This window comes from Pseudophryne corroboree, chromosome 3, assembly GCF_028390025.1.
Source record: "Pseudophryne corroboree isolate aPseCor3 chromosome 3, aPseCor3.hap2, whole genome shotgun sequence".
NCBI lineage: Eukaryota > Metazoa > Chordata > Amphibia > Anura > Myobatrachidae > Pseudophryne > Pseudophryne corroboree.
The window spans coordinates 499261451-499289048 of record NC_086446.1 but is presented as its reverse complement, the minus strand read 5'-3'; the positions used below and the strand labels follow the sequence as shown (position 1 = coordinate 499289048).

Below are 27598 nucleotides of genomic sequence, written 5' to 3'. Positions count from 1 at the left end.
TCTGCTCCCAAGAATTCTAAAACGAATAAAAAGGGAAAAGGTTCAAGCAATACTCATTGCTCCGGACTGGCCAAGAAGGGCCTGGTATGCGGACCTTCTGGAGATGCTCCTCGAAGATCTGTGGCCTCTACCTCTTCGCGAGGATCTTCTGCAACAGGGCCCGTTTGTCTTTCAAGACTTACCGCGGCTACGTTTGACGGCATGGAAGTTGAACGGCTGATTCTATCCAGGAGAGGGACCCCTGACAAGGTTATCCTGACTATGATCTAAGCATTACCATCGTGTTTGGAAGAAATACGTCTCTTGGTGTGAGAGCAGAAATGATTCTGCGGTGGAATTTCATCTGGGACGTCTCCTGCTTTTTCTGCAGGCTGGCGTGGATGTGGGCCTGTGCCTGTGCTCCATAAAATCCAGATTTCGGTCTTGTCCATTTTCTTTCAGAAACAATTGGCTTCTCTCCTTGAGGTCCAGACGTTCTTGAAAGTTGTTCTGCACATCCAACCTCCCTTTGTGCCTCCGATGGCACCTTGGTGTGGTGCTGCAGTTCCTCCAATTGGACTGGTTTGAACCGTTACAGGAGGTGGACGTAAAAAATATCTTACGTTGAAGACCGTCACACTGTTGGCCTTGGCTGCAGCAAGACGTGTGTCGGAGCTGGGGGCTTTGTCTCACAAAAGTCCCTATTTTAATTTTCCATGAGGACAGAGCTGAACTCAGAACTTGTCAGCAATTTCTTCCTAAAATGGTGTCCGCATTTTATATCAACCAATCTATTGTGGTTCCGGTTGTTACCGACACCTCTACTACTTCAAAGTCTTTGGATGTTGTGAGGGCTTTGAAGGTGTACGTGAAAAGAACAGCTCGTCACAGAAAGACGGACTTGCTGTTTGTTCTTTATTATCCAAATAAGATTGGGTGTCCTGCTTCAAAGCAGACAATTGCACGCTGGATCAGACTTACTATCCAGCACGCTTATTCCATGGCAAGTTTGCCATGTCCAAGATCTGTACAGGCCCACTCTACTAGGTAGGTGGGTTCTTCCTGGGCGGCTTCCTGGGGTGTCACGGCTTTACAGCTCTGCCGTGCAGCTACTTGGTCAGGTTCAAACATGTTTGCTAAGTTCTACAAGTTTGATACTTTGGCCTCTGAGGACCTTCAGTTTGGTCAATCAGTTCTGCAGGAACCTCAGCACTCTCCCACCCGGTTTGGGAGCTTTGGTACATCCCCATGGTACTAAATGGACCCCAGTATCCTCTAGGACGAAAGAGAAAATAGGATTTTAATTACCTACCGGTAAATCTTTTTCTCGTAGTCCGTAGAGGATACTGGGCGCCCGCCCAGTGCTTCGTTCTTCCTGCACTGTTACTTGGTTAAGTAATGTTGGTTCGGCCGTTGCTGTTCCTGTTTCAAGTTTGGTTAGCATGGCTTTCCTATTGTTCTGCGTGCTGGTTCGGAATCTCACCACTATCCTTATCTATCCTTCTCTTGTAGTATGTCTGTCTCCTCGGGCACAGTTTCCTAGACAGAGTCTGGTAGGAGGGGCATAGAGGGAGGAGCCAGCGCACACTATCAAATTCTTAAACTGCCCTAGTGGACCCGTCTATACCCCATGGTACTAAATCCTCTACGGACTACGAGAAAAGGATTTACCGGTAGGTAATCAAAATCCTATTTTCTTATGTCTTGTTCAGGTACTAATCTGCTTTTCCCTGGTTTTCCAGCTTGCTTAGGTTACTGGGTATGTGTCTCCCACCTACGTTGTCTCTGTGACTCTGGATCCAGCTTACCGCATAATGGGCTGACTGAGCCCCATGAGCTGTAAACGCTCTCGTGGAGGAGAATGACCCACAGAGTTAGCCCAGTCAAAGCCTACGACTTCCTTCTGAAGTTTCTGCTTGTTGGGGACAGCGATGTTGGAAAAGGGGAGATTCTGGCCAGCCTGCAGGACGGAGCCACTGAATCTCCATATGGTTACAACATGGGTGAGTGCTTGTTTGTTTGTTTGTTTGTTTGTTTTTAATTCCTTTTCTAATTTTGTGTTTATTATAGTTGGTATTCTTTGGTTACAGTACTCCTCATCATTCTTTGATAAGTCAGTGTTTAAATAGCAGAACAAAGCCAGTCAAAGTTGAATCAAATTTTGAAAAAATATATATATTTAATTTTAAAACTGACTTTGTAATAGGTTTAGTCACACTGTTTGCTGTCCTATTTTATTTCTTATTTATCTAGGAAAAATGTCAGAACTGTGTATATATGAACATGAGTGCAGAAAAGTGGTATGGTCCTAGCCACTAATGACTCCTTGATGTCTGTTTCCCAATTAATTGATAGGTAAACCATTGATTCTGGTAAATGACAGCTGCACTTCAAGTGCAACTGAATGTATTGTATTAATGAAATCTGTTTCTCTCAAAATGTAACCTGAATGTGCATGGTATGGTAAATTGGTTGTTCTAATTATTACAAAGTGCCATCTTATTAGATTACATACCGCTATATTCCTACGCAGTATGTACAGTCGCGCCTACCCAAATGAGCATACAGATTTGTTACAGTTCTCTTTATGCCTTTTGTGAAGTACAAGATCATAAAAGGTTGGCAATTGGTGACGTTTGAGTGTCCCTGTGTATTCTCGCTGTATCAGCAGCCAAATGTGAGGAATCTGAGTGATACTCGAGGATGTAATTCCATCCAAAACCTCTGAGAGGAATATGCATTGACATATTAGATATGCTGCAGTTAAGCTTTTAATTATAGTATAGGCAGTAGCGCATTTCTGACTGGTCATCTTAGCAGGTGTCAGAATAGTAGGGTGATGTAATGGCGCTCTCTGTCTGTGTGCAATACTGGTTGGGGTTGTTGGTGGGTGAACCAGGGGAAGGAGCAGAATATATCTTGTGCGTGTGTGTGTGTGTTTTAATCCAGAACATCTTGTACCTAACAAAAGACTATCTGCCACAGAAGTAACAGGTCCACATTAAATGAACCCTCATAACAGTATTTATTTATTTTTAAATTTTTCTGAATGCTTGAATTTAATTGACCTCTATATTTATTAAGCCATTTTGTAACTACATATTAGAATATAGTACATGTACAACGCAAAATAAGCATTAATAAGGAAAGCTAGACACATTTGAAAACTTCTGAGGCTAGTCATATTTTGAATGTGGTTCTATAACCTAGGCTATCTGATAATGAAAACTGTCAGATTTCCTATGCAAGAATTTGGATTACCTGTATTACGACATCTTGTTCTTTGCCAGGGTGTCAACCTCTGCTGGAACGTCTGTATGACTGTAATTGCAGCCTCTCATGAGAACACAAGTAAGGCTGGGTACACATCAGAGCAATGTGTTCCTGGCCGATCTGACACCTGACTGGACCCTGCATTGTGCTGTGCATACAGATTTGCACTGTGCAGGTGACGATGACGCAGTGTACAATCCCATGCTGTATTTGGCAGCATGGCATCTTACACGATATCTTCCTGTCAGTCAAACCAGAAGATATCACTTGCGACCCACGGGAATGCACAATTGGGCATACGCAATGCCTGATATTCACGATATGTTCTTCTGATTTGTCCAGAAACAACACGTTGTGCCAGTATCAGCGTAGTGATTACCCGGAAGATGCTAAGGTCACATTGTTTACAGAAAACTAGATTTCCATGAAAAAAAAAACCTCCAAATTCTGTAGAACTAATTATCGTTACAGTGGGCTTGATTCTGTTATACGCAGCAGTGATGTTGGATTCAGTGGAGCAATGGTTTTTTTTTTTTTCTGCACATGTGTCAGAGTCGGGGCTAAAGAGATGCACAGAGATGTTGCATCCTGTGAGAGTCCCAGAGGCATGGTGCTAAAAACTGTTGCGCTCAACCAGTCACATAGATGGCCAAAATCGGGCAGAGAGGCTGCACCAGGTGCAAATTTTGATGGTATAACACACCCAAGTAGTATTTCAGCATCTGTGGATCTACAGACACCCTCAGTGAGCATCTCAGTCATTACAGATGCAGACGCACAGATGTACACCAGGCGAGGGCTTTGTAGCAGCATTAGCATAAAGTTGCAGAGGTGACTGCAGCACAGTGTGTCATTTCATCAGTAATTGCACGCCGCCATATCCAAAATAGTAGAAAGCAAGTTGTAATTACCCCTCTACCACTGCACCATGATTTCCAGTTTTGGTGCACACTGACCCCAAAACTTAAATCATGGATGGACAGCACCACAGATAAACAAATATTTATGTCTTAGTTAATCCGGAAGCTACATTCAATTGAATCGCCCCATTATTGGTGGGTTCACCTGTCGCCACCTCTGTGTATTCACATCAGTGTGTTCAGGAAAACAATCAAACCAGCTATGAGATATTCCCCTGTAAAATCCTGACCAATAGGCTCTTGTTGCAGTGATTTAAATCAATAAGATGCATAAAATATTTTATATCAATATTCCCCTTCAGATTAACCACTCTCCATGGGACAGATTCAGTCCTCAAATGCAGTAAGCATGCACCAAAAGTATGTGTAATTAGTCTTCTCATACCAGCATTGATAAACATCTATGCATCCAAAATTAGCTCCAAGCCAAGTCACCACCGTGTTTTATTTTGTACCCCTGAGGAAGTCACATCAGCACACTTGAAGCTATAGACAAAACGGCTCCATCTGCCTTATCCCACTTCCCACTTGGATTGGCTTTAGATGTTTCTCTAACGTCCTAGTGGATGCTGGGGACTCCATAAGGACCATGGGGAATAGACGGGCTCCGCAGGAGACATGGGCACTTTAAGAAAGAATTTGGATACTGGTGTGCTCTGGCTCCTCCTTCTATGTCCCTTCTCCAGACCTCAGTTTGAATCTGTGCCCGGACGAGCTGGGTGCTGTTCAGTGAGCTCTCCTGAGCTTGCTATAAGAAAGTATTTTGTTAGGTTTTTTTTATTTTCAGGGAGCTTTGCTGGCAACAGACTCCCTGCATCGTGGGACTGAGGGGAGAGAAGCAGCCCTACTCTCTGCAGATAGGTCCTGCTTCTTAGGCTACTGGACACCATTAGCTCCAGAGGGATCGTACACAGGATCTCACCCTTTGTCGTCCGATCCCGGAGCCGCGCCGCCGTCCCCCTCGCAGAGCCGGAAGACAGAAGCGGGGTGAAAGAAGCAAGAAGACTTCGAAATCGGCGGCAGAAGACTCAAGTCTTCACTGAGGTAGCGTACAGCACTGCAGCTGTGCGCCATTGCTCCCACACTACACCCACATACTCCGGTCACTGTAAGGGTGCAGGGCGCAGGGGGGGGGCGCCCTGGGCAGCAATTAGGACCTCTTGGCAAAAGTTGGACATATATACAGTTGGGCACTGTATATATGTATGAGCCCCCGCCATAATATTGTACATAAACGCGGGACAGAAGCCCGCCGCTGAGGGGGCGGGGCTTCTTCCTCAGCACTCACCAGCGCCATTTTTTCTCCACAGCTCTGCTGAGAGGAAGCTCCCCATGCTCTCCCCTGCAGATACACGGTAGAAGAGGGTAAAAAAGAGAGGGGGGGGGGGCACATAATTAGGCGCAAAAATCATTATTACAGCGACTACTGGGTTAACACTAAGTTACTGTGTGATTCCTGGGTTATATAGCGCTGGGGTGTGTGCTGGCATACGCTCTCTCTGTCTCTCCAAAGGGCCTTGTGGGGGATCTGTCTTCAAAAAGAGCATTCTGTGTGTGTGTGGTGTGTCGGTACGCTTGTGTCGACATGTTTGACGAGGAAGGCTATGTGGAAACAGAGTGGGAGCAAATGAATGTTGTGTCTCAGCCGACGGCGCCGACACCCGATTGGATGGATATGTGGAAGGTTTTAAATGATAATGTTAATTCCTTGCATAAAAGGTTGGATAAACTGAAACCTTAGGACAGTCAGGGTCTCAGCCCATGCCTGATCCTATGTCGCAGAGGTCGTCAGGGTCTCAGAAGCGCCCACTATCCCAAATTGTTGACACAGATACCGACATGGATTCTGACTCCAGTGTCGATTACGATGATGCAAAGTTACAGCCAAAATTGGCTAAATCCATCCGTTATATGATTATAGCAATTAAGGATGTGTTGCACATCACAGAGGAAACCCCAGTCCCAGACAAGAGGGTTCATATGTATGGGGAAAAAAGGCAGGTGGTGACCTTTTCCCCCTTCACACGAGCTAAATGAGTTATGTGAAAAGGCTTGGGAATCTCCAGATAAAAAATTGCAGATTTCCAAACGGATGCTTATGGCGTATCCTTTCCCACCAACGGACAGGTTATGCTGGGAATCCTCCCCTAGGGTGGACAAAGCTTTAACACACTTATCCAAGAGGGTAGCCCTGCCGTCACAGGATACGGCCACCCTAAAATATGCTGCAGATAGAAAGCAAGAGGGTACCCTGAAGTCCATTTATACACATTCAGGTACCTTACTAAGGCCGGCAATTGCGTCGGCCTGGGTGTGTAGCGCTGTAGCAGCATGGACGGATACCTTATCTGAGGAACTTGATACCTTAGACAAGGATACTATATTAATGACCCTGGGGCATATAAAAGACGCTGTCCTATATATGACAGATGCTCAAAGAGACATTAGCCTACTGGGCTCTAGAATAAATGCAATGTCGATTTCTGCCAGAAGGGTCCTGTGGACTCGGCAATGGACAGGTGATGCCGACTCAAAAAGGCATATGGAGGTTTTACCTTACAAGGGTGAGGAATTGTTTGGGGAGGGTCTCTCGGACCTGGTCTCCACAGCTACTGCTGGAAAGTCAAATTTTTTGCCATATGTTTCCTCACAACCTAAGAAAGCACCGTATTACCAAATGCAGTCCTTTAGATCACAAAAAGGCAAGAAAGTCCGAGGTGCGTCCTTTCTTGCCAGAGGCAGGGGCAGAGGAAGGAAGCTGCACAACACAGCTAGTTCCCAGGAACTGAAGTCCTCCCCGGCTTCCACTAAATCCACCGCATGACGCTGGGGCTCCACAGGCGGAGCTAGGCCCGGTGGGGACGCGTCTCCGAAATTTCAGCCACAAGTGGGTTCACTCCCAGGTGGATCCCTGGGCGATAGAGATTGTGTCTCAGGGATACAAGCTGGAATTCGAAGAGATGCCCCCTCACCGATACCTCAAATCGGCCCTGCCAGCTTCCCCCTTAGAGAGGGAAATAGTGTTAGCTGCAATTCACAAATTGTATCTTCAGCAGCTGGTGGTCAAGGTTCCCCTCCTTCAACAAGGAAAGGGTTATTATTCGACCATGTTTGTGGTACCGAAACCGGACAGTTCGGTCAGACCCATATTGAATTTAAAATCCCTGAACGTATACCTGAAAAGGTTCAAGTTCGAGATGGAATCGCTCAGAGCGGTCATCGCAAGCCTGGAAGGGGGGGATTTTATGGTGTCTCTGGACATAAAGGATGCATACCTTCATGTCCCCATTTATCCACCTCATCAGGCGGACCTCAGATTTGTGGTACAGGATTGTCATTACCAATATCAGACGTTGCCGTTTGGTCTCTCCACGGCACCGAGAATATTTACCAAGGTAATGGCGGAAATGATGGTACTCCTGCGGAAGCAAGGGGTCACAATTATCCCATACTTGGACGATCTCCTCATAAAGGCGAGGTCCAGAGAGCAGTTGCTGATCAGCGTAGCACGCTCTCGGGAAGTGTTACAACAGCACGGCTGGATTCTAAATATTCCAAAGTCGCAGTTGATTCCTACGACTCGTCTGCCTTTCCTGGGCATGATTCTGGACACAGACCAGAAGAGGGTTTATCTCCCGATGGAGAAGGCTCAGGAGCTCATGACACTGGTCAGAGACCTATTAAAACCAAAACAGGTGTCTGTGCATCACTGCACGCGAGTCGTGGGAAAGATGGTGGCATCATACGAGGCCATTCCCTTTGGCAGGTTCCATGCGAGGACCTTTCAATGGGATCTGTTGGACAAGTGGTCCGGATCACATCTTCAGATGCATCGGTTGATCACCCTATCCCCCAGGGCCAGGGTGTCTCTCCTGTGGTGGCTGCAGAGTGCTCACCTTCTCGAAGGTCGCAGATTCGGCATTCAGGACTGGGTCCTGGTGACCACGGATGCAAGCCTCCGAGGGTGGGGGGCAGTCACACAGGGAAGAAATTTTCAAGGGCTGTGGTCAAGTCAGGAGACTTGCCTTCACATCAACATCCTGGAACTAAGGGCCATATACAACGCCCTACGTCAAGCGGAGTCCCTGCTTCGCGACCAACCGGTTCTGATTCAGTCAGACAAACATCACCGCAGTTGCTTATGTAAACCGCCAAGGCGGCACAAGGAGCAGGGTGGCGATGGTAGAAGCCACCAGAATTCTTCGCTGGGCGGAGAATCACGTAAGTGCACTGTCAGCATTGTTCATTCCGTGAGTGGACAACTGGGAAGCAGACTTCCTCAGCAGGCACGACCTCCACCCGGAAGAGTGGGGACTTCATCAAGAAGTCTTCATGCAGATTGCAAGTCGGTGGGAACTGCCACAGGTGGACATGATGGCATCCCGCCTCAACAAAAAGCTACAGAGATATTGCACCAGGTCAAGAGACCCTCAGGCGATAGCTGTGGACGCACTGGCGACACCGTGGGTGTTCCAGACGGTCTATGTATTTTCGCCTCTTCCTCTCATACACAGGGTGCTGAGAATCATAAGAAAAAGAGGAGTGAGAACAATACTCATTGTTCCGGATTGGCCAAGAAGGACTTGGTATCCAGATCTGCAAGAGGTGCTCACAGAGGACCCGTGGCCTCTGCCTCTAAGACAGGACTTGTTGCAACAGGGGCCCTGTCTGTTCCAAGACTTACCGCGGCTGCGTTTGACGGCATGGCGGTTGAACGCCGGATCCTAGCAGAAAAAGGCATTCCGGATGAAGTTTTTCCTACTGATAAAGGCTAGGAAGGACGTGACTGCTCAACATTATCACCGTATATGGCGAAAATATGTGGCTTGGTGTGAGGCCAGGAATGCCCCTACGGAGGAATTCCAGCTGGGCCGTTTCCTTCACTTCCTACAGTCGGGAGTGACTTTTGGCCTTAAATTGGGTTCCATTAAGGTTCAGATTTCGGCCTTATCCATTTTCCTTCAAAAAGAACTGGCTTCTCTTCCTGAAGTTCAGACGTTTGTAAAGGGAGTGCTGCATATTCAGCCCCCTTTTGTGCCTCCAGTGGCACCTTGGTATCGTAACGTGGTGTTGAGTTTCCTGAAATCACACTGGTTTGAACCACTCAAAACGGTGGAATTGAAATATCTCACATGGAAGGTGGTCATGCTATTAGCCTTGGCTTCGGCTAGGCGTGTGTCAGAATTGACGGCTTTGTCACATAAAAACCCTTATCTGGTTTTCCATGCGGATAGAGCAGAATTGCGGACGCGCCCACAATTTCTGCCGAAAGTGGTTTCATCCTTTCATATAAACCAACCTATTGTGGTGCCTGTGGCTACTACTGACTTGGAGGATTTCGAGTCACTGGATGTGGTCAGGGCTTTAAAGGTTTATGTAGCCAGAACGGCTAAGATCAGGAAAACAGAATCTTTGTTTATCCTGTATGCTTCCAACAAGCTTGGGGCGCCTGCTTCAAAGCAAACGATTGCTCGCTGGATCTGTAACACGATTCAGCAGGCTCATTCTGCGGCTGGGTTGCCGCTGCCTAAATCAGTTAAGGCCCATTCCACAAGGAAGGTGGGCTCTTCTTGGGCGGCTACCCGAGGGGTCTCAGCATTACAGCTTTGCCGAGCGGCTACTTGGTCAGGTTCAAACACCTTTGCAAAGTTCTACAAGTTTGATACCCTGGCTGAGGAGGACCTTGTATTTGCTCATTCGGTGCTGCAGAGTCATCCGCACTCTCCCGCCCGTTTGGGAGCTTTGGTATAATCCCCATGGTCCTTACGGAGTCCCCAGCATCCACTAGGACGTTAGAGAAAATAAGATTTTACTTACCGGTAAATCTATTTCTCGTAATCCGTAGTGGATGCTGGGCGCCCGTCCCAAGTGCGGACTTCTCCTGCAATGCTTGTATATAGTTATTGCTTAAATAAGGGTTCTGATGCTCTGTTGTTGTTCATACTGTTAACTGGGTAAAGTTATCACAAGTTATACGGTGTGATTGGTGTGGCTGGTATGAGTCTTACCCTGGATTCCCAAAATCCTTTCCTTGTACTGTCAGCTCTTCCGGGCACAGTTTCTCTAACTGAGGTCTGGAGGAGGGACATAGAGGGAGGAGCCAGAGCACAACAGAATCCAAATTCTTTCTTAAAGTGCCCATGTCTCCTGCGGAGCCCGTCTATTCCCCATGGTCCTTACGGAGTCCCCAGCATCCACTACGGACTACGAGAAATAGATTTACCGGTAAGTAAAATCTTATTTTCCTTTGCATGCTGCCATGATTAAAATAAGCAGTTATTGTTTGTTTTTCAGTAATGTATGTTTGATACCTACTTTATAATAGAAATTATTTGTACCCTTAAATTACTACAATTTTATGGTATTAGTGTTTTCCCTGAGCCTTTTTGCTGAATGGAATCGCTTGTATCTAGAAATAATAAAAATACCTGAAATGGTACTTGTGAGTGGTTCTGCATTGTGATTGGTTCAGATTAGCCTATATTTCTTATGTGTTTGGTATGGGGACACGTTGTAAATATGGATTTGGTTCACAAGTGGTATTGTATCATCATGTAATGAACAAACATAAAAAAAAAACACTTTAAGCATAGAATGCAAAACCAGTAATATAGTCCAATAATAGGTTGCAGTCAAGTATAGTGTTATTATTATTATTATTATTATTATTGTGCCGCAGCGCCCAATTACAGAGTACATAAATGAAAAATCAAAACGGGACAATAGTGACTTACAGTTGAAGACAATATAGGACAAGTACAGGGTACATTTATTTATTAACAGTTTATTATATAGCGTAGCATATTCTGTTGCACTTTACAATTAGATTACACTGACATAACTATCAGAGTGGCAGAAAACCACGGGAGTAGGTGCCATCGAGGATGGATTAAATAAGAGAAGGATAAGCACGAGGGTTGAGGGCCCTGCTTGTGAGAGCTTACATTCTAAATAAACATAGATGTTTACTTGGGGTATGGGACTCAGGGTCGACAGTGTATAGATTGAGACCTGTTGGTCAACACTATAAATAGGTCGACATGAGTTTCATGGGTTTTTTTCTTCGTAAAGTGACCAGGAACCCCAATTAATGCACCGTGTCCCTTTGCATGGCTCGCTTCGCTCGCCATTCTTCAGGTAGGTTACCGTTCCCAATTGTAGTCCAGGGGATCAGAAAGTATGAAAAAGTGAAAAAAAAAATTTGAAAGACTCATGGCGACCTTTTTGCACGTCGACATTGTTCATATCGACCTAATGGGTGCCGACCTAAGTGGTGTCGACCCAGAGTCCGGATACCGTTTTCTTGTGCAACAGTAATACTTCGGATGTTATAGATAAAGGTTTTGGTTTGGCATAAGAGAGGATCACATCTATCTATCTGAAATTTAGATCATAATATTTTATATCTATCAGAAAATATATGTGTGAAATGAGAGTGGTCTAGACTGTTAACCATTTTCTTCAGCATCTTGTTCTTTAAACCACATACTAAATGCATACCACTACTGTTTGTAGATCTTAACATGAGCCACTAGATAGATATAGTAGACAAATACCAATTGCAAACTTCCAATAAGAACCACAATTCAACTGCCAGTAAGTTGATGATGGGCAAGGTTGCAGGAACCAATTGATGGATCGCCATTTTAAGCCATTGTAATGTCTCAGCTCAACTACTGTATGTCTAGTCAAGACCAGCTAACAAAGAACACCAGCAATACAAGTTATTAATTTAATTCTTCAAATATAAATATTTAAAAGCCCGTTGTATACAGAGAACAATAAATATTATAAAATTGATAATGATCCCCCAAATTATCTGTGACTTTCCCTTTACCTATATAAGAGATTGTGGTGGAGGGCAAGCAAATTTAGTTATTAGTTGTTTTTCTATCTTTTTAATTTTTGTATACAATTCTACCATAGAAAAGGAGTCCTAGTGATACATAATTAGTATCTTCTCAATATGTACAATGTAACTTCATAATTCTCTCTTGTATTTGTGACACTGTGTGCTGTATCCTATACAGATTTTCATGTTTTGTGTATTTGATAACATTCCCAGTTACTTAATTTCCTTATGAAGAATATGGACTGCCGATAACTGTTATAAATTTCTTCTTTATTGTAATATTCATTGTTTCAATAAAAACATAAAAATAACAAAAATGATAAAGTTAGACATCGAAATAATAATCCAAAAACAATATTCACATTAACCACATAAATATCGCTGCATCACACATCCTTCAAATTGCTATACGTTGACTTATCCTTTTGAAATACATGCATACCATGTAAACAACAACAATATAAATGTAAATGACAAATAACTTGCCATGTTTTATAATCATTGCCCTATTGTGTATTGTATTAAATGATTCTAATAATTAAGCCAAGAAAAGATGCCTTTTTAAAATAGATTAATACAAAAAATAAGGGCAAAATAAAAATACATCTCTTTTGATATTATCCTTTATTTATATGGTGCACAAGGGATCCGCAGCATGCAATTGCAGAGTATATAAACAAATAAGCAAAACAAGAAAACGGTGACTTACAGTTCAAGACCATATAGAACAAGTACAGGGTATATAAACGCAGCTACATCAGCAGACACCACTGAAATAAGTATCAGGGTGACAGAAAACCAAGGAATTTGGTGCCATTGAAGGAAGGATTGAATAGAAGATAGGTTAAGTAACAGAAGGAAAAGCACATGAGGGAAGAGGGCCCTGCTTGTTGGAGTTTACATTCTATAGGGGAGGGGCACACAGACAGGGGTGACGCAGATAGCGTAAACAGTGAGTGTGGGACAGAGGGCTTAGCATGAGAGTTTGCTGGGTTTGGTGAATAAGTCTGTCTTCAGAGCCCGTTTGAAGTTTTGTGGAGAGTCTTGGGGGGAGTGGTAGAGAATTCCAAAGAAAGGGAGCAGCACGTGCAAAATCTTGAAGGTAAGAGTGGGAGGCAGGAGAGGCGGCATTCATTAGCGGAGCGAGGAGGATGGGCAGGTGTGTAAAGGGAGATACCGTCAGAAATGTAAATGGGAGATGAGTGAGGGCTTTGTATGTGAGCTTGAGACTCTTGAATTGGGTTCTGAAGGGGAAGGGAAGCCAGTGAAGGGCTTGTAAGAGAGGGGAGGTGGATGTATTAGGTTTGGTGAGGAAGATGAGCTGGGCAGCAGCATTGAGGATAGATTGGAGTGGAGAGAGGTAATTGTCAGGCATGCCAGATAGGAGAAGATTACAGTAGTCCAGTCTGGAGATGACCAATGAGAGGACTGGACTACTTTAATGGTACGAAAAAACAATTTGTGTTCCCTAATGCACACTGAGTGAGAAATAATAATACTACATAATAGTCAGATAATACGGAGATCTTAGTTGCGTATATCTGCAGATATAGGGTTAAGCCCCCAGGCGGTTCGGTAAAGACGCCTTGCCGAATGGCCTGGGGGATTAACCCTATATCTGCAGATATACGCAACTAAGATCTCCGTATTATCTGACTATTATGTAGTATTATTATTTCTCACTCAGTGTGCATTAGGGAACACAAATAGTTTTTTCTTACACAGAATTACCCCTCCCTTTTAGCACCTGAGTGACATCACAATCTGATTGAGCAGCTTTCCATTTTGTGCATTACTTTAATGGTACCCTGGGTGAGAAAGGATCTGATCCTGGAAATTTTTTTGAGATGTAAATGACAGGTTTGTGAAAGGTACTGAATGTGTGGTTTGAAGGAGAGGGAGGAGTCGAGGATTACTCTAAAACATATTGATACTTATATTTTCATTACTGACTACAATACCTTACACTGTGCTAAAATACGATATGTACTATACACTGTATGGTGATGCTAGTCGCACAGTATCTGCTATGATACTGCAGCATGTGGACAGTGTAAGCTTCTCTAAAGAGTTCATTTCTCACTGTTGATTCACTTGTTATTTTTCGTTTAGTAGTCCGTAAAAATAGCACAAATTCATTAGATCCTATGCAGGTTTCAAACATGCTATGGGCCACAAAAACAAACTTGAGAGGGGCAGTGTGTGTGTGTGTGTAACTTTAGTGAAATATGTAACCACTTTCATTTATGCATCTGATGCCATCCTGGATTCATTCTGGGCCATTGCTGTGGTGCCCTCCCCGGGTCAGTGACCCAAATGCATACACATGAGGGACCCCTTTTTAAAAAACGAGCGGGTCCCACAGGACGCTCTCTCATTGATCAGGGTTGAGAGACAGCTCCTCCAAACAGAAGCAGTATCAGCAGGCACCAACCCCACAGGGTGGAGCACAATTGACCAGGTGAATTACAATGGCTACGCGCCCGGCACAGAGGGAAACTGGCACTTGCTTCCCACACTTGGAACCGTGCATTCACCGATCCCGCTGAAAGCAGCCTCCAACTGGTGCTCTCCTTAGGAGACCGTCCGGCTGACCTCTGTTGGCTCTTAGGCATAGGCGGATTCACGGAGGTAGGGAATGGGGGGTGGTGGTGATTGCCCCCCCCCCCCCCAGTAACACACAGCCACAAGCAGCCGCGCAGCACTGGACTCTCCGTTCCCAGCCCCCCTCTCCTCAACCTGCTCTCCGCCCGTGCTCCAACCACCAGCAGCGCACATAGTACGGCATATGGGGGGGGGGGGGGGTATTTGGAATGCATGTGCTGCAGTACAGAGCTGTTTAAAATGGGGAAGGAAGGGCGTATGAAGTGCTGCAGTAGGGAGCTAGGATATGGGGGTGTATAGACTATAGGTGCTGCAGTAGGGAGCTATGGTATGGGGTTGTATGGAATGTAGGTGCTGCAGTAGGGAGCTATGGTGTGGGGGTGTTTGGAATATAGGTGCTGCAGTAGGGAGCTATAGTATGGGAGTGTATGGAATATAAATGCTGCAGTAGGGAGCTGTGGTATGGGGGTGTATAGAAAGTAGGTGCTGCAGTAGGGAGGTATGGTATGGGGGTGTATGGAATGTAGGTGCTGCAGTAGGGAATTATGGTATGGAATATAGGTGCTGCAGTAGGTAGCTGTGGGTGATATGATATGGGGTGTGTATGGAATGTAGGTGCTGCAGTAGGGAGCTTTGGTATGGGGTGTATGGAATATAGGTGCTGCAGTAGGGAGCTATGGTATGGGGGTGTGTGGAATATAGGTGCTACAGTAGGGAGATGTAGTATGGTATGGGGGTGTATAGAATGAAGGTGCTGCAGTAGGGAGCTGTGGTATGGTATGGGGATGTATGGAATATAGGTGCTGCAGTAGGCAGCTATGGTATGATATGGGGGTATATGTAATTTAGGTGATGCAGTAAGGAGCTGTGGGTGGTATGGGGGTGTATGGAATATAGGTGCTGCAGTAGGGAGCTGTGGGTGGTATGGTATGGGGGTGTATGGAATATAGGTGCTGCAGTAGGGAGTTATGGTATGGGTGTGTATGGAATGTAGGTGTTGCAGTAGGGAGCTATGGTATGGTATAGTATGGGTGTGTATGGAATGTAGGTGCTGCTGTAGGGAGCTGTGGGTGGTATGGTATGGGGGTGTATGGAATATAGGTGCTGCAGTAGGGAGTTATGGTATGGGTGTGTATGGAATGTAGGTGTTGCAGTAGGGAGCTATGGTATGGTATAGTATGGGTGTGTATGGAATGTAGGTGCTGCAGTAGGGAACTGTGGGTGGTATGGTATGGGGGTGTATGGAATATAGGTGTTGCAGTAGGGATATAGGGGGGGTGCACGTTTAACTAGTTTTTTGTTTTGTTTAAGTATCATGAAATCTAAACACTATTATTGCTGTTTATTTAACAGATTGATTGCAATCTGCATAGCAAGATTAAATTACAGTCCAACTTTTTTGTTTAAACTGCTTATGGTAAGATGCCTCGTATAATTGGAATGCAATCATAATGTTGACTGCTACAATGTCATCTTTGAACATATTCGCTTCTACAGAATGTCGACATGTTCACATTTTAAATGCTGACTTTCTGCAACCAGACATTTAGGGTTAGATTGTGGCAGAGGAGATTTAGGATTAGGTTACAAGAGAGGAGGTTAGGGTTAGGCTGTAGCAGAGGGGGGTAAGTATGGGAGAGGAGGGTTATGCTGGGTACACACTGGCAGATATATTGGCCAATCAGTTGGTTGTCCAATATATCTTTTGCTGATCTGCAGGTGTGTACAAGCAATATGTCTGTGAAAGATGTCTTTCACAGATATATTGCATCTGCTGTGCGACACAGCAGATGACCAATATATTTGCAGATATATTAGTGCATCTTTCAGTGTGTATGAACAATCTCCATCTGCATATATAGCTGCAGATCGATTGAACAGCAGATATATCTTTAAGATATATTGGTGCATCTTTCTGTGTGTATGAACAACCACCATCTGCAGATATATCTGCCAGTGTGTACCCAGCTTTAGGCTACGGGAGGGGAGGTTAGGCTGTGGCAGAGGAGGGTAAGGATTAGGCTATGGGAGAGGAGGGTTAGGCTACGGGAGGGGAGGTTAGGCTGTGGCAGAGGAGGGTAAGGATTAGGCTATTGGAGAGGAGGGTTAGGCTACGGGAGGGGAGGTTAGGCTGTGGCAGAGGAGGGTAAGGATTAGGCTATGGGAGAGGAGGGTTAGGCTACGGGAGGGGAGGTTAGGCTGTGGCAGAGGAGGGTAAGGATTAGGCTATGGGAGAGGAGGGTTAGGCTACGGGAGGGGAGGTTAGGCTGTGGCAGAGGAGGGTAAGGATTAGGCTATGGGAGGGGAGGTTAGGCTGTGGCAGAGGAGGGTAAGGATTAGGCTATGGGAGAGGAGGGTTAGGCTACGGGAGGGGAGGTTAGGCTGTGGCAGAGGAGGGTAAGGATTAGGCTATGGGAGAGGAGGGTTAGGCTACGGGAGGGGAGGTTAGGCTGTGGCAGAGGAGGGTAAGGATTAGGCTATGGGAGAGGAGGGTTAGGCTACGGGAGCGGAGGTTAGGTTGTGGCAGAGGAGGGTAAGGATTAGGCTACAGGAGGTTTAGGGTTTGGCTGTGGCAGAGGAGGGTTAGGCTAAAGAAGAGTAGGTTAGGGTTAAGCACTAGGGGCAAGGTTAGGGATATAATCAACTCTGGATCCGGAAGATACAGCTGGAGTCACCACTAGACCACCAAGGACGTTTTCTCAGCATTCATCGTGAATGTCATCACGATTAATGTTGACAAAATGTAGTTGAGGATGGAGAGAAAAAAAGAGAGAAAGACTTGTTTCCTTATTGGTTGGTTATCCCAGAAGAGAATAAAGTGGCATTGACTAATCACTTTTATTTAGAAGGCTGGAGTGCAGCCTGATTATGCTACTGTGGCTTTGTAGATCGCATACAGTGTGTGTGTGTGTGTGTGTGTGTGTGTGTGTGTGTGTGTGTGTGTATTGTTGTATCTTACTTAAGGTGGATTATTGCACCATATTAAACGTGTGTTCTTGTAGAAATACAGGGGTTCATATATCAACAAGTGATATAACTTGTTGTGAATAATGGGGCAGATGTATTAACCTTGAGACGGCATAAGGAAGCGATAAACCAGTGATATGCGCAAGGTGATAAAGGCAGCAGCCAATCGGATCCTAACTGTTAATTTACATATTGGAGCTGATTGGCTGGTGCCTTTATCACCTTGCACATATCACTGGTTTATCACTTCCTTATGCCTTCTCCAGGTTAATACATCTGCCCCATTAAACCTTGTTGCGTATGATAAATGGTGCTCCAGTCAGTTAGCTCCTAGCTATCATGTGTTCAGCTCCTAACTGTCATGTGTTTGAAAAATTACAGTTGTGAGCTGATTGGCTGGAGCACCATTTATCATATATAACGAGTTTTAGCACTCGTTGATAAATGGGGCCTACAGTATACAAGAACGCGTCAACCAGTTCCAGTGCTGAATCATACGCGTTCTGGGCAGAAAAACACTGAGGGATTCCTGTCATTTCAAGTGGTTTAAAGTTAATTTCTGAAAATAATTATACATTCCTTGTAGCTGAATATTGATGGCCCTCCAAAGCACTGTGGTCACATTTCACTGGGACTGTCCCTGACATAAGTATTCAGGTATGGGTGGCTGGTCTGTTTTCTTAAACTACTCATTTCTAAAGGTCTGTAGTTATTAGTAGAAAAACAGGGTTGCAATATAGCAAAGCATTAATACACTGGAGTATAACATTTGTATGGTGTTTTTCTTTTAGAAGACAAACTGACATTGCCCTTCGGGGCTGGAAGCAGAGACATAAAGCTATCTGCCAACTCAAGGAAAATTTATGGGGATAAGGATGAAAAGATATTAAAGATAAATGTATAGCTAAAGAGATGTTTACTGCCAAGTCATAAACAATTCTGGTTAAACCTGAAAAAGATGCGGGGGACAAAATGAGTCATGAAAAGCATGGGAAAAAATCCATGTCCTATCATGTAGATAGCAGGTGAGAGAAAAGATATCAGCATGTTGCAAGTTTTAACCCTCAGTCTGCAAAAAAGTATAATAAAAGTTCTAATTCATAATTTATTTATTTATTTTGGAGGGGGAGCAGACTTGTGCTCTCTTGCTGCAATTCAATTGTTGCTCCAATTGGGCCTGTACTGGCAAGCAGAGATTTGCAAAAAGTGACCAATTTAACACGGCTAAACTAAACACTTATGGGTGTGATCGGTGATCAGTGTGAAAAAAAACAACCTTTGAATATCACCCCCCCCCCCCCCCCCCCACCCCCGATCTCCTGTCACTTTAGATGGACATCGGGCATGATAAAACAATTTAATCACCCCCATAAGTCAACATAGTAGACAGAGATTTTTGCAAATAGTAAACTGCACTAGGGCAGGGACTAACTCACATTAGTTCCTTCCCCCAGTGGAGCTCATTGTCAAATTCTCTATCTCGCATAAATATTCTCGCCATACAAACTCCACACAAATAGCTCCCTGAACAGTACCCAATACAGCAATGCTAACCAGTATGCTACAAATGGTATCCCTTGAGGAGTACCAGAAGTAGGAATTAGGTAGGGTTCAGGCAAAATCCTCCGATACCTATTAGCTGCTGTTGGCTGTTCTACAAATTATCTTCCTCTTCGTGATAGGAAATCCCTGTGACATCACAATGAGTTATCACAGGGATTTCCATAAAGGTTAGAAAAGCCCTATTACATTCATGGGAGAGCTTAAGTTATTAATGTCCGCCCACCATCTTTTTCTCATTCACATTGGTCTTTGTCCCTTTAGAGCTGTAACACAGAAACGTATATCCAGGTCAATATAAACCAAAGTTTATTAACCAGCAAAGAGATTTTTGGATTGTGGGAGCAATTCCTATGGTTAAATTGTTGCGTTATACAAGAAATGGTAAGTAAATAAATAAATAAACAAACAAACAAACAAACCCCTTTCAAGCTCCACACAGATAAATCCCTGGTAGGAACTGAACCCATGGCACCAGCAGTGTGAGGCAGTGTGAGGCAGTAAGAATAACCACTGCCTCACCATGCTGCCCTAGAAATTATTCATCCTGTATTTCCATGGTGATCACATGATACCCTTCTGTAGAAGACAGCGGTACTGGGACATCTATACTAAAGTGCAGGTTTACGGAAGTAAATATACCCCACTGAGTTTAAGAAGGCCTAGACTGGTTCTCATAGTAAGGGAGTAAATAAGCCAATAAGAGGTTAACCAAAGTTTCACCTCTAACTGGAGCTGAGTTGTCATGTCCAGTTATAGCAAACGGTTGCGGTACAAAATATCTGTAATGGTCCCCAATGTCAATACTATAAACTACACCAGTATGCGATTTCCATCTCCATGGTGGACGGTGCTTGACACATGTTGTATCTGCAGTGCCATGTTGCCGAATTATGCGAATCATTGAGCAGCTGGAAGTGACTCGTCACCGCACAACAATTGCCACTTAGGTTTAGCCCAAAATGTAGTCAAGGATGAGAATCCTATCATACAATTGGCCCAAACTCTAGAACTTGAGCCTTCAGAAAAGCACATTCCTTTATACTAGGTAATTACATTAACATTTGGAGTAATACTGGAGTTTGCACTTATGGTCTAAAATTCAGTATAGGAAAAAAATCAGGAATAGTGCATTTACTGTCTGTGATTGTGCATTTTTTTTTACTAATCTCATAGAATAAAAGACAAAAATCCAATATGTAGCAAACATGTATTTAATGTCAATGTTTCAAACTGCACATAAACTGTGACTCATATTTACTTGTCAAAAAAAAAGTTTATGACAATCTATTAATACAGCTAAGACCTAAATCTCAATAGCTGCTACATTTTTAAAGGACAATTCTGAAATGTTAACAGTTTTATCGGGCAGTGCGGATGGTGTAATGGTTAGCATTTCTGCCTCACAGCACTGAGGTCATGGGTTCGATTCCCACCATCGCCCTGTGTGGAGTTTGCATAGTCTCCCCATACTTTCCTCCCACAATCCTAAAATATACTGGTAGGTTAATTGGCTCCCAACAAAATTAACCCTAGTGTGTGTGTGTGTGTGTGTGTGTGTGTGTGTGTGTGTGTGTGTGTGTGTGTACATGTGATAGGGAATATAGATTGTAAGCTCCACTGGGGCAGGGACTGATGTGAATGGCCAAATATTCTCTGGAAAGCGCTGCGGAATATGTGCGCGCTATATAAATAACTGGTAATAAATAAATAAATAATTTTATGGAATAAGTGTGAAAGCTTTTATTCCCACACTAACTGGTATGGCAGCTGCATGTTGGGGCAGATAAGAGTCCGTAGAGAGGCTGACAATAGTTACATCATACTGTGTAGAGATGACAGTTCACGGAAACCAGTGTAACAGGTTCTTTAGAGAGAGTACAGCAAGAACATCAGTAAAACTGATCCTGCACTGATAATAACTCTGTGACTAGGTATCCATATCAACCAGCTAGTAACTTACAATTGTCATGACACTTTTAACAAGAATGAGATTACAAATGCTGGTAACCAGTGATGTAAGGTGGGGTGAGGCAGAACCTTTCCTGTTGTACTATCGTATAAGCCAGAGTTTTGACTACATAAAGTATATGAGAAATACAATGAATATATTAGAAATATCTTCTTTGTACTCATACAGTATATTGTTTGTAAATCTGGCTCTGGAACTAGACAGTGGGGTATATGCAATAGCGGGCGAATCGCGGCATTAGATCCGCCTCTGTGTGATTCGCCCGCTATCGCCAGCTGCAGCCCTGTCGCCGGGACCCTGGTTTCACTATATTCAATGTAAAACAGATTCGCCCCTCCCGCAGGCGGATTCCGGCCAATCGGCGAGCAGTGGGCGTGCTGAATTCGCCTTCCTGCCCAATTGCTGGAACGGTAAAATCTGTGAAAAAAATGGCGTGGGGTCCCCCCTCCAAAGCATAACCAGCCTCGGGCTCATTGAGCTGGTCCTGGTTCTAAAAATCCGGGGAAAAAATTGACAGGGGATCCCCCGTATTTTTAAAACCAGCACCGGGCTCTGCGCCTGATGCTGGTGCCAAAAATACGGGGGACAAAACGAGTAGGGGTCCCCCGTATTTTTAACACCAGCATCGGGCTCCACTAGCTGGACAGATAATGCCACAGCCGGGGGTCACTTTTATGCCGTGCCCTGCGGCCGTGGCATTAAATATCCAACTAGTCACCCCTGGCCGGGGTACCCTGGGGGAGTGGGGACCCCTTCAATCAAGGGGTCCCCCCCCCCCAGCCACCCAAGGGCCAGGGGTGAAGCCCGAGGCTGTCCCCCCCCATCCAATGGGCTGCGGATGGGGGGGCTGATAGCCTTTGTGTAAAAAAAAAAGATATTGTTTTTTCCATTAGTACTACAAGTCCCAGCAAGCCTCCCCCGCAAGCTGGTACTTGGAGAACCACAAGTACCAGCATGCGGGAGAAAAACGGGCCCGCTGGTACCTGTAGTACTACTGGGAAAAAAATACCCAAATAAAAACAGGACACACACACCTTGATAGTAAAACTTTATTTCATACACCGACACACACATACTTACCTGTGTTGACACGCCGACTGCAACGATCTCCGACGATCCGAGGGTACCTGTCAAAAAATTATACTCACCTTCCAGCGTCCGTCCAGAGGTCCAGGTCCAGGGGTATATCCACGTACTTTGTAAAATAAAAAAACGATCACGGTCCACCGGACTAGAAAGGAGTGTAATGTTTTCACATTACACTCCTTTCTCCCGAATGTCGGGACGTCACGTGACTCCCTGTCACTGACGTCCCTTCAGCCAATCAGGAAGCGCTACTGCCGTGGCGCTCAGCTGATTGGCTGGACGCCGTCTGTACACTGACAGCGCCTCGCACAGCTCCCTCCATTACTTTCAATGGTGGGAACTTAGCGGCTAGCGGTGGGGTCACCCGCCGGTCAGCCGCTGACCGGCGGGTGACCTCACCGCTAGCCGCTAAGTTCCCACCATTGAATATAATGGAGGGAGCTGTGCGATGCGCTGTCACAGCGATCAGCCAATCAGGTGAGTGCAACGAAGTTGCGCTTCCTGATTGGCTTAGAGACCTGTCAGTGACAACTGTCACTGACAGATCTTAATCGTGGAAAGGTGTCCCATGTGTCAGCATGGGACACCTTTCAGTCCGTTATGGAGCGGGTAAATGCGTTTTATTATTTTGCCAAGTACGTGGATTTATCTCTGGAGCCTGGTTAAGGTGAGTATATTGAACTTTGCTTTTCAGGTACCCCGGGATTCTACATGGAGAAGAGGACCGATGTCGGCGTGTGAACACAGGTAAGTATGTGTGTGTCGGCAGTGTGTAATAAAGTTTTACTGTCGACGGTGTCTGTGTCCTGTTTTTATTTGGGTATTTTTTTTCCAGTAGTACTACAGGTACCAGCGGGCCCGTTTTTCTCCCGCATGCTGGTACTTGTGGTTCTCCAAGTACCAGCTTGCGGGGGAGGCTTGCTGGGACTTGTAGTACTAATGGAAAAAACAATATCTTTTTTTTGAACACAAAAAGGCTATCAGCCCTCCCATCCGCAGCCCATTGGATGGGGGGGGACAGCCTCGGGCTTCACCCCTGGCCCTTGGGTGGCTGGGGGGGGGGGACCCCTTGATTGAAGGGGTCCCCACTCCCCCAGGGTACCCCGGCCAGGGGTGACTAGTTGGATATTTAATGCCACGGCCGCAGGGCACGGCATAAAAGTGACCCCCGGCTGTGGCATTATCTGTCCAGCTAGTGGAGCCCGATGCTGGTGTTAAAAATACGGGGGACCCCTACTCGTTTTGTCCCCCGTATTTTTGGCACCAGCATCAGGCGCAGAGCCCGGTGCTGGTTTTAAAAATACGGGGGATCCCCTGTCATTTTTTTCCCCGCATTTTTAGAACCAGGACCAGCTCAATGAGCCCGAGGCTGGTTATGCTTTGGAGGGGGGACCCCACGCCATTTTTTTTTCGGATTTTACCGTTCCAGCAATAAAAAAAAAAAATAAAAAAAAAAAATATTTTAAAAAATATATAAATAATATTTGTGCCTCCCCAAAAAAAAAAAAAAGTACCTAATCCCTTCTAATATAAATAGATCTGCTATTCCCCCAAAAAAAAACACCAAAAAAAACATGTTTAAAATTTTTTTATTTGTTTTCACCCTCCAAAGTGTGGCGGATGGAAAATCGCGAATTTGCTGTCTAAAAGCACTGCAGGCGAATTTCCAAACTTGAATTGAATATGCTGGAGGCGAATTGCAGCATCTGTACCATTGCAGAAAAGGCGAATTCGGAAAAACGCGAATTGAGAAAAGGCGAATTTTGACGGGCCGTTTTTTTGCGAAAAATGACTGCACTGCATAGGCGAATTGATTTTTGGAGGCGAAAACGGCCCGGAATTCGCCTTTTTTGCCGATTCGCCCGCTATTGCATATACCCCTGTGTCTCCTTAACCATTTACCTCCCTGCACGTCCCTGCAGTTGTAACATATGGTCGGACAGAAACTGAACAAACAGATATACACTGCAGTTTTTTAAAGCAGCAAAATTATTTTTATCTTACGTCCTAGAGGATGCTGGGGACTCCGTAAGGACCATGGGGATAGACGGGCTCCGCAGGAGACATGGGCACTTTAAGAAAGACTTTGGATCTGGGTGTGCACTGGCTCCTCCCTCTATGCCCCTCCTCCAGACCTCAGTTTGATACTGTGCCCAGTGGAGACTGGGTGCTTTCAGGGAGCTCTCCTGAGTTTCCTGTCAGAAAGTATTTTAGTTAGGTTTTTTATTTTCAGGGAGCCTGCTGGCAACAGACTCCCTGCATCGAGGGACTGAGGAGAGAGAAACAGACCTACTTCTCTGAGTTTCAAGGCTCTGTTTCTTAGGCTACTGGACACCATTAGCTCCAGAGGGATTGGTACGCAGGTCTCACCCTCACCGTCCGTCCCAGAGCCGCGCCGCCGTCCTCCTCGCAGAGCCGGAACATAGAAGCCGGGTGAGTATGAGAAGAAAAGAAGACTTCAGAGGCGGCAGAAGACATCTTAATCTTCATAGAGGTAACGCACAGCAGTGAAGCTGTGCACCATTGCTCCCATTCACCTCACACACATCTGTCACTGTAAGGGTACAGGGCGCAGGGGGGGCAGCAATATAAACCTCTCCTGTGGCAAAAGTACATATATACATGTACAGCTGGGCACTGTACATGTATAGAAAGAGCCCCCGCCATGTTTTTAAGAATTTTGAGCGGGACAGAAGCCCGCTGCCGAGGGGGCGGGGCTTCTCCCTCAGCACTCACCAGCGCCATTTTTCTCCACAGCACAGCGCTGAGAGGAAACTCCCCGGACTCTCCCCTGCTTACTCACGGTGACAGAGGGTTTTTCAAGGGGGGGGGCACATAATTGGTGCATATACATTCATAAAAGCGCTACTGGGTAAACATTCTGTGTTTTTCTTGGGTCATATAGCGCTGAGGTGTGTGCTGGCATACACTCTCTCTCTGTCTCTCCTAAGGGCCTGGTGGGGAACCTGTCTTCAGAAAAGAGCTTCCCTGTGTGTGTGGGGTGTGTCGGTACGCGTGTGTCGACATGTATGAGGTTGAAGGCTCACCTAAGGAGGAGGGGGAGTGTATGAATGTAAGGTCTCCGTCGGCAGCGCCGACACCTGACTGGATGGATATGTGGAATGTCTTAAGTGCTAATGTAAATTTATTGCACAAAAGATTAGACAAAGCTGAGGCTAGGGAACAGTTAGGATGTCAAACCATGTCTGTCCCAATGTCGCCGGGACCTTCGGGGTCTCAGAAGCGCACACTATCCCAAATAGTTGACACAGATACCGACACGGATTCAGACTCCAGTGTCGACTACGATGATGCAAAATTGCAGCCAAAAGTGGCTAAATGTATTCGATATATGATTATTGCAATAAAAGAGGTTTTGCATATCACAGAGGAACCCCCTGTTTCTGACACGAGGGTACACATGTATAAAGGGAAAAAGCCTGAGGTCACCTTTCCATCCTCACATGAGCTGAACTAATTATGTGAAAAAGCTTGGGAAACCCCAGACAAAAGACTGCAGGTTCCCAAAAGGATTCTTATGGCGTATCCTTTCCCGCAAAAGGACAGAATACGGTGGGAATCCTCTCCTAGGGTAGACAAAGCATTGACACGCTTATCAAAAAAGATAGCGCTGCCATCCCAAGATACGGCTACCCTCAAGGATCCTGCTGACCGCAAGCAGGAGGTTACCTTGAAGTCCATTTACACACATTCTGGTACAATACTCAGACCAGCAATTGCGTCGGCCTGGGTTTGTAGTGCTGTAGCAGCATGGACAGTTTCCTTATCAGCGGAAATTGAGACCCTAGATAAGGATACCATTTTGATGACCCTAGGGCATATAAAAGATGCTGTGTTATATATGAGGGATGCTCAAAGAGACATTTGTTTACTGAGTTCCAGAATAAACGCTATGTCTGTTTCTGCTAGGCGAGTCTTATGGACCCGACAGTGGACGGGTGATGCCGACTCGAAGAGGCATATGGAGTTTTCACCTTACAAAGGTGAGGAATTATTTGGAGAAGGCCTCTCGGACCTCGTCTCCACAGCTACGGCAGGTAAATCGAATTTTTTGCCTTATGTTCCCTCACAGCCTAAGAAAGCGCCTCATTATCAAATGCAGTCCTTTCGTTCAAATAAAATCAAAAGAGTACGTGGATCGTCCTTTCTTGCCAGAGGTAAGGGCAGAGGAAAAAAGCTGCACAACACAGCTAGTTCCCAGGAACAGAAGTCCTCCCCGGCCTCTGCAAAATCCACCGCATGACGCTGGGGCTCCCCTGAGGGAGTCCGCTCCAGTGGGGGCACGTCTTCGACTTTTCAGCCACATCTGGGTTCACTCACAGGTGGATCCCTGGGCAATAGAAATTGTTTCTCAGGGATACAAGCTGGAATTCGAAGAGGTGCCTCCTCGCCGGTTTTTCAAGTCGGCCCTGCCAGATTCTCCCTCAGAGAGGGAGTTAGTGTTAAATGCGATTCAAAAATTGTATCTTCAACAGGTAGTGGTCAAGGTTCCCCTACTGCAACAAGGGAGGGGATATTACTCAACCCTGTTTGTGGTCCCGAAACCGGACGGTTCGGTCAGACCCATTTTAAATTTTAAATCCCTGAACCTATACTTGAAAAGGTTCAAGTTCAAGATGGAATCGCTCAGAGCGGTCATCGCCAGCCTGGAAGGGGGGGATTTTATGGTATCCCTAGACATAAAGGATGCATACCTTCATGTTCCAGTATATCCACCTCATCAGGCGTACCTGAGATTTGCGGTACAGGATTGTCATTACCAATTTCAGGGGTTGCCGTTTGGGCTTTCCACGGCCCCGAGGATTTTCACCAAGGTAATGACGGAAATGATGGTGCTCCTGCGCAAGCAAGGTGTCACAATTATCCCATACTTGGACGATCTCCTCATAAAAGCGAGATCTCGAGAGAAATTACTGAACAGCGTGTCACTTTCATTGAAGGTGTTACAGCAACACGGCTGGATTCTCAATATCCCGAAGTCACAGCTGGTTCCTACGACTCGTCTGACCTTCTTGGGCATGATTATGGACACAGACCAGAAAAGGGTTTTTCTTCCGACGGAAAAAGCTCAGAAACTCATGACTCTGGTCAGGAACCTATTGAAGCCAAAACGGGTGTCAGTGCATCACTGCACTCGAGTCCTGGGGAAGATGGTGGCATCATACGAAGCCATTCCCTTCGGCAGGTTCCATGCGAGGACTTTCCAATGGGACCTACTGGACAAGTGGTCCGGGTCACATCTACAAATTCATCAGCGGATCACCCTGTCCCCCAGAGCCACGGTATCTCTCCTGTGGTGGCTGCAGAGTGCTCACCTCCTAGAGGGCCGCAGGTTCGGCATTCAGGACTGGATCCTGGTGACCA

At 45.5% G+C, this 27598-nt stretch overlaps 1 protein-coding gene across 1 annotated transcript in view; it reads left to right on the top strand.

Moving 5' to 3' along the window:
- Positions 1 to 27598, top strand: part of RAB40B (RAB40B, member RAS oncogene family) — a 213334-nt gene that overhangs the window by 19353 nt on the left and 166383 nt on the right. The window contains exon 2 of the mRNA XM_063960993.1: positions 1722 to 1982. Coding sequence (XP_063817063.1) covers positions 1841 to 1982 — 142 coding nt within the window. The 5' untranslated portion in view covers positions 1722 to 1840. The remainder of the gene's footprint in view (positions 1 to 1721; positions 1983 to 27598) is intronic.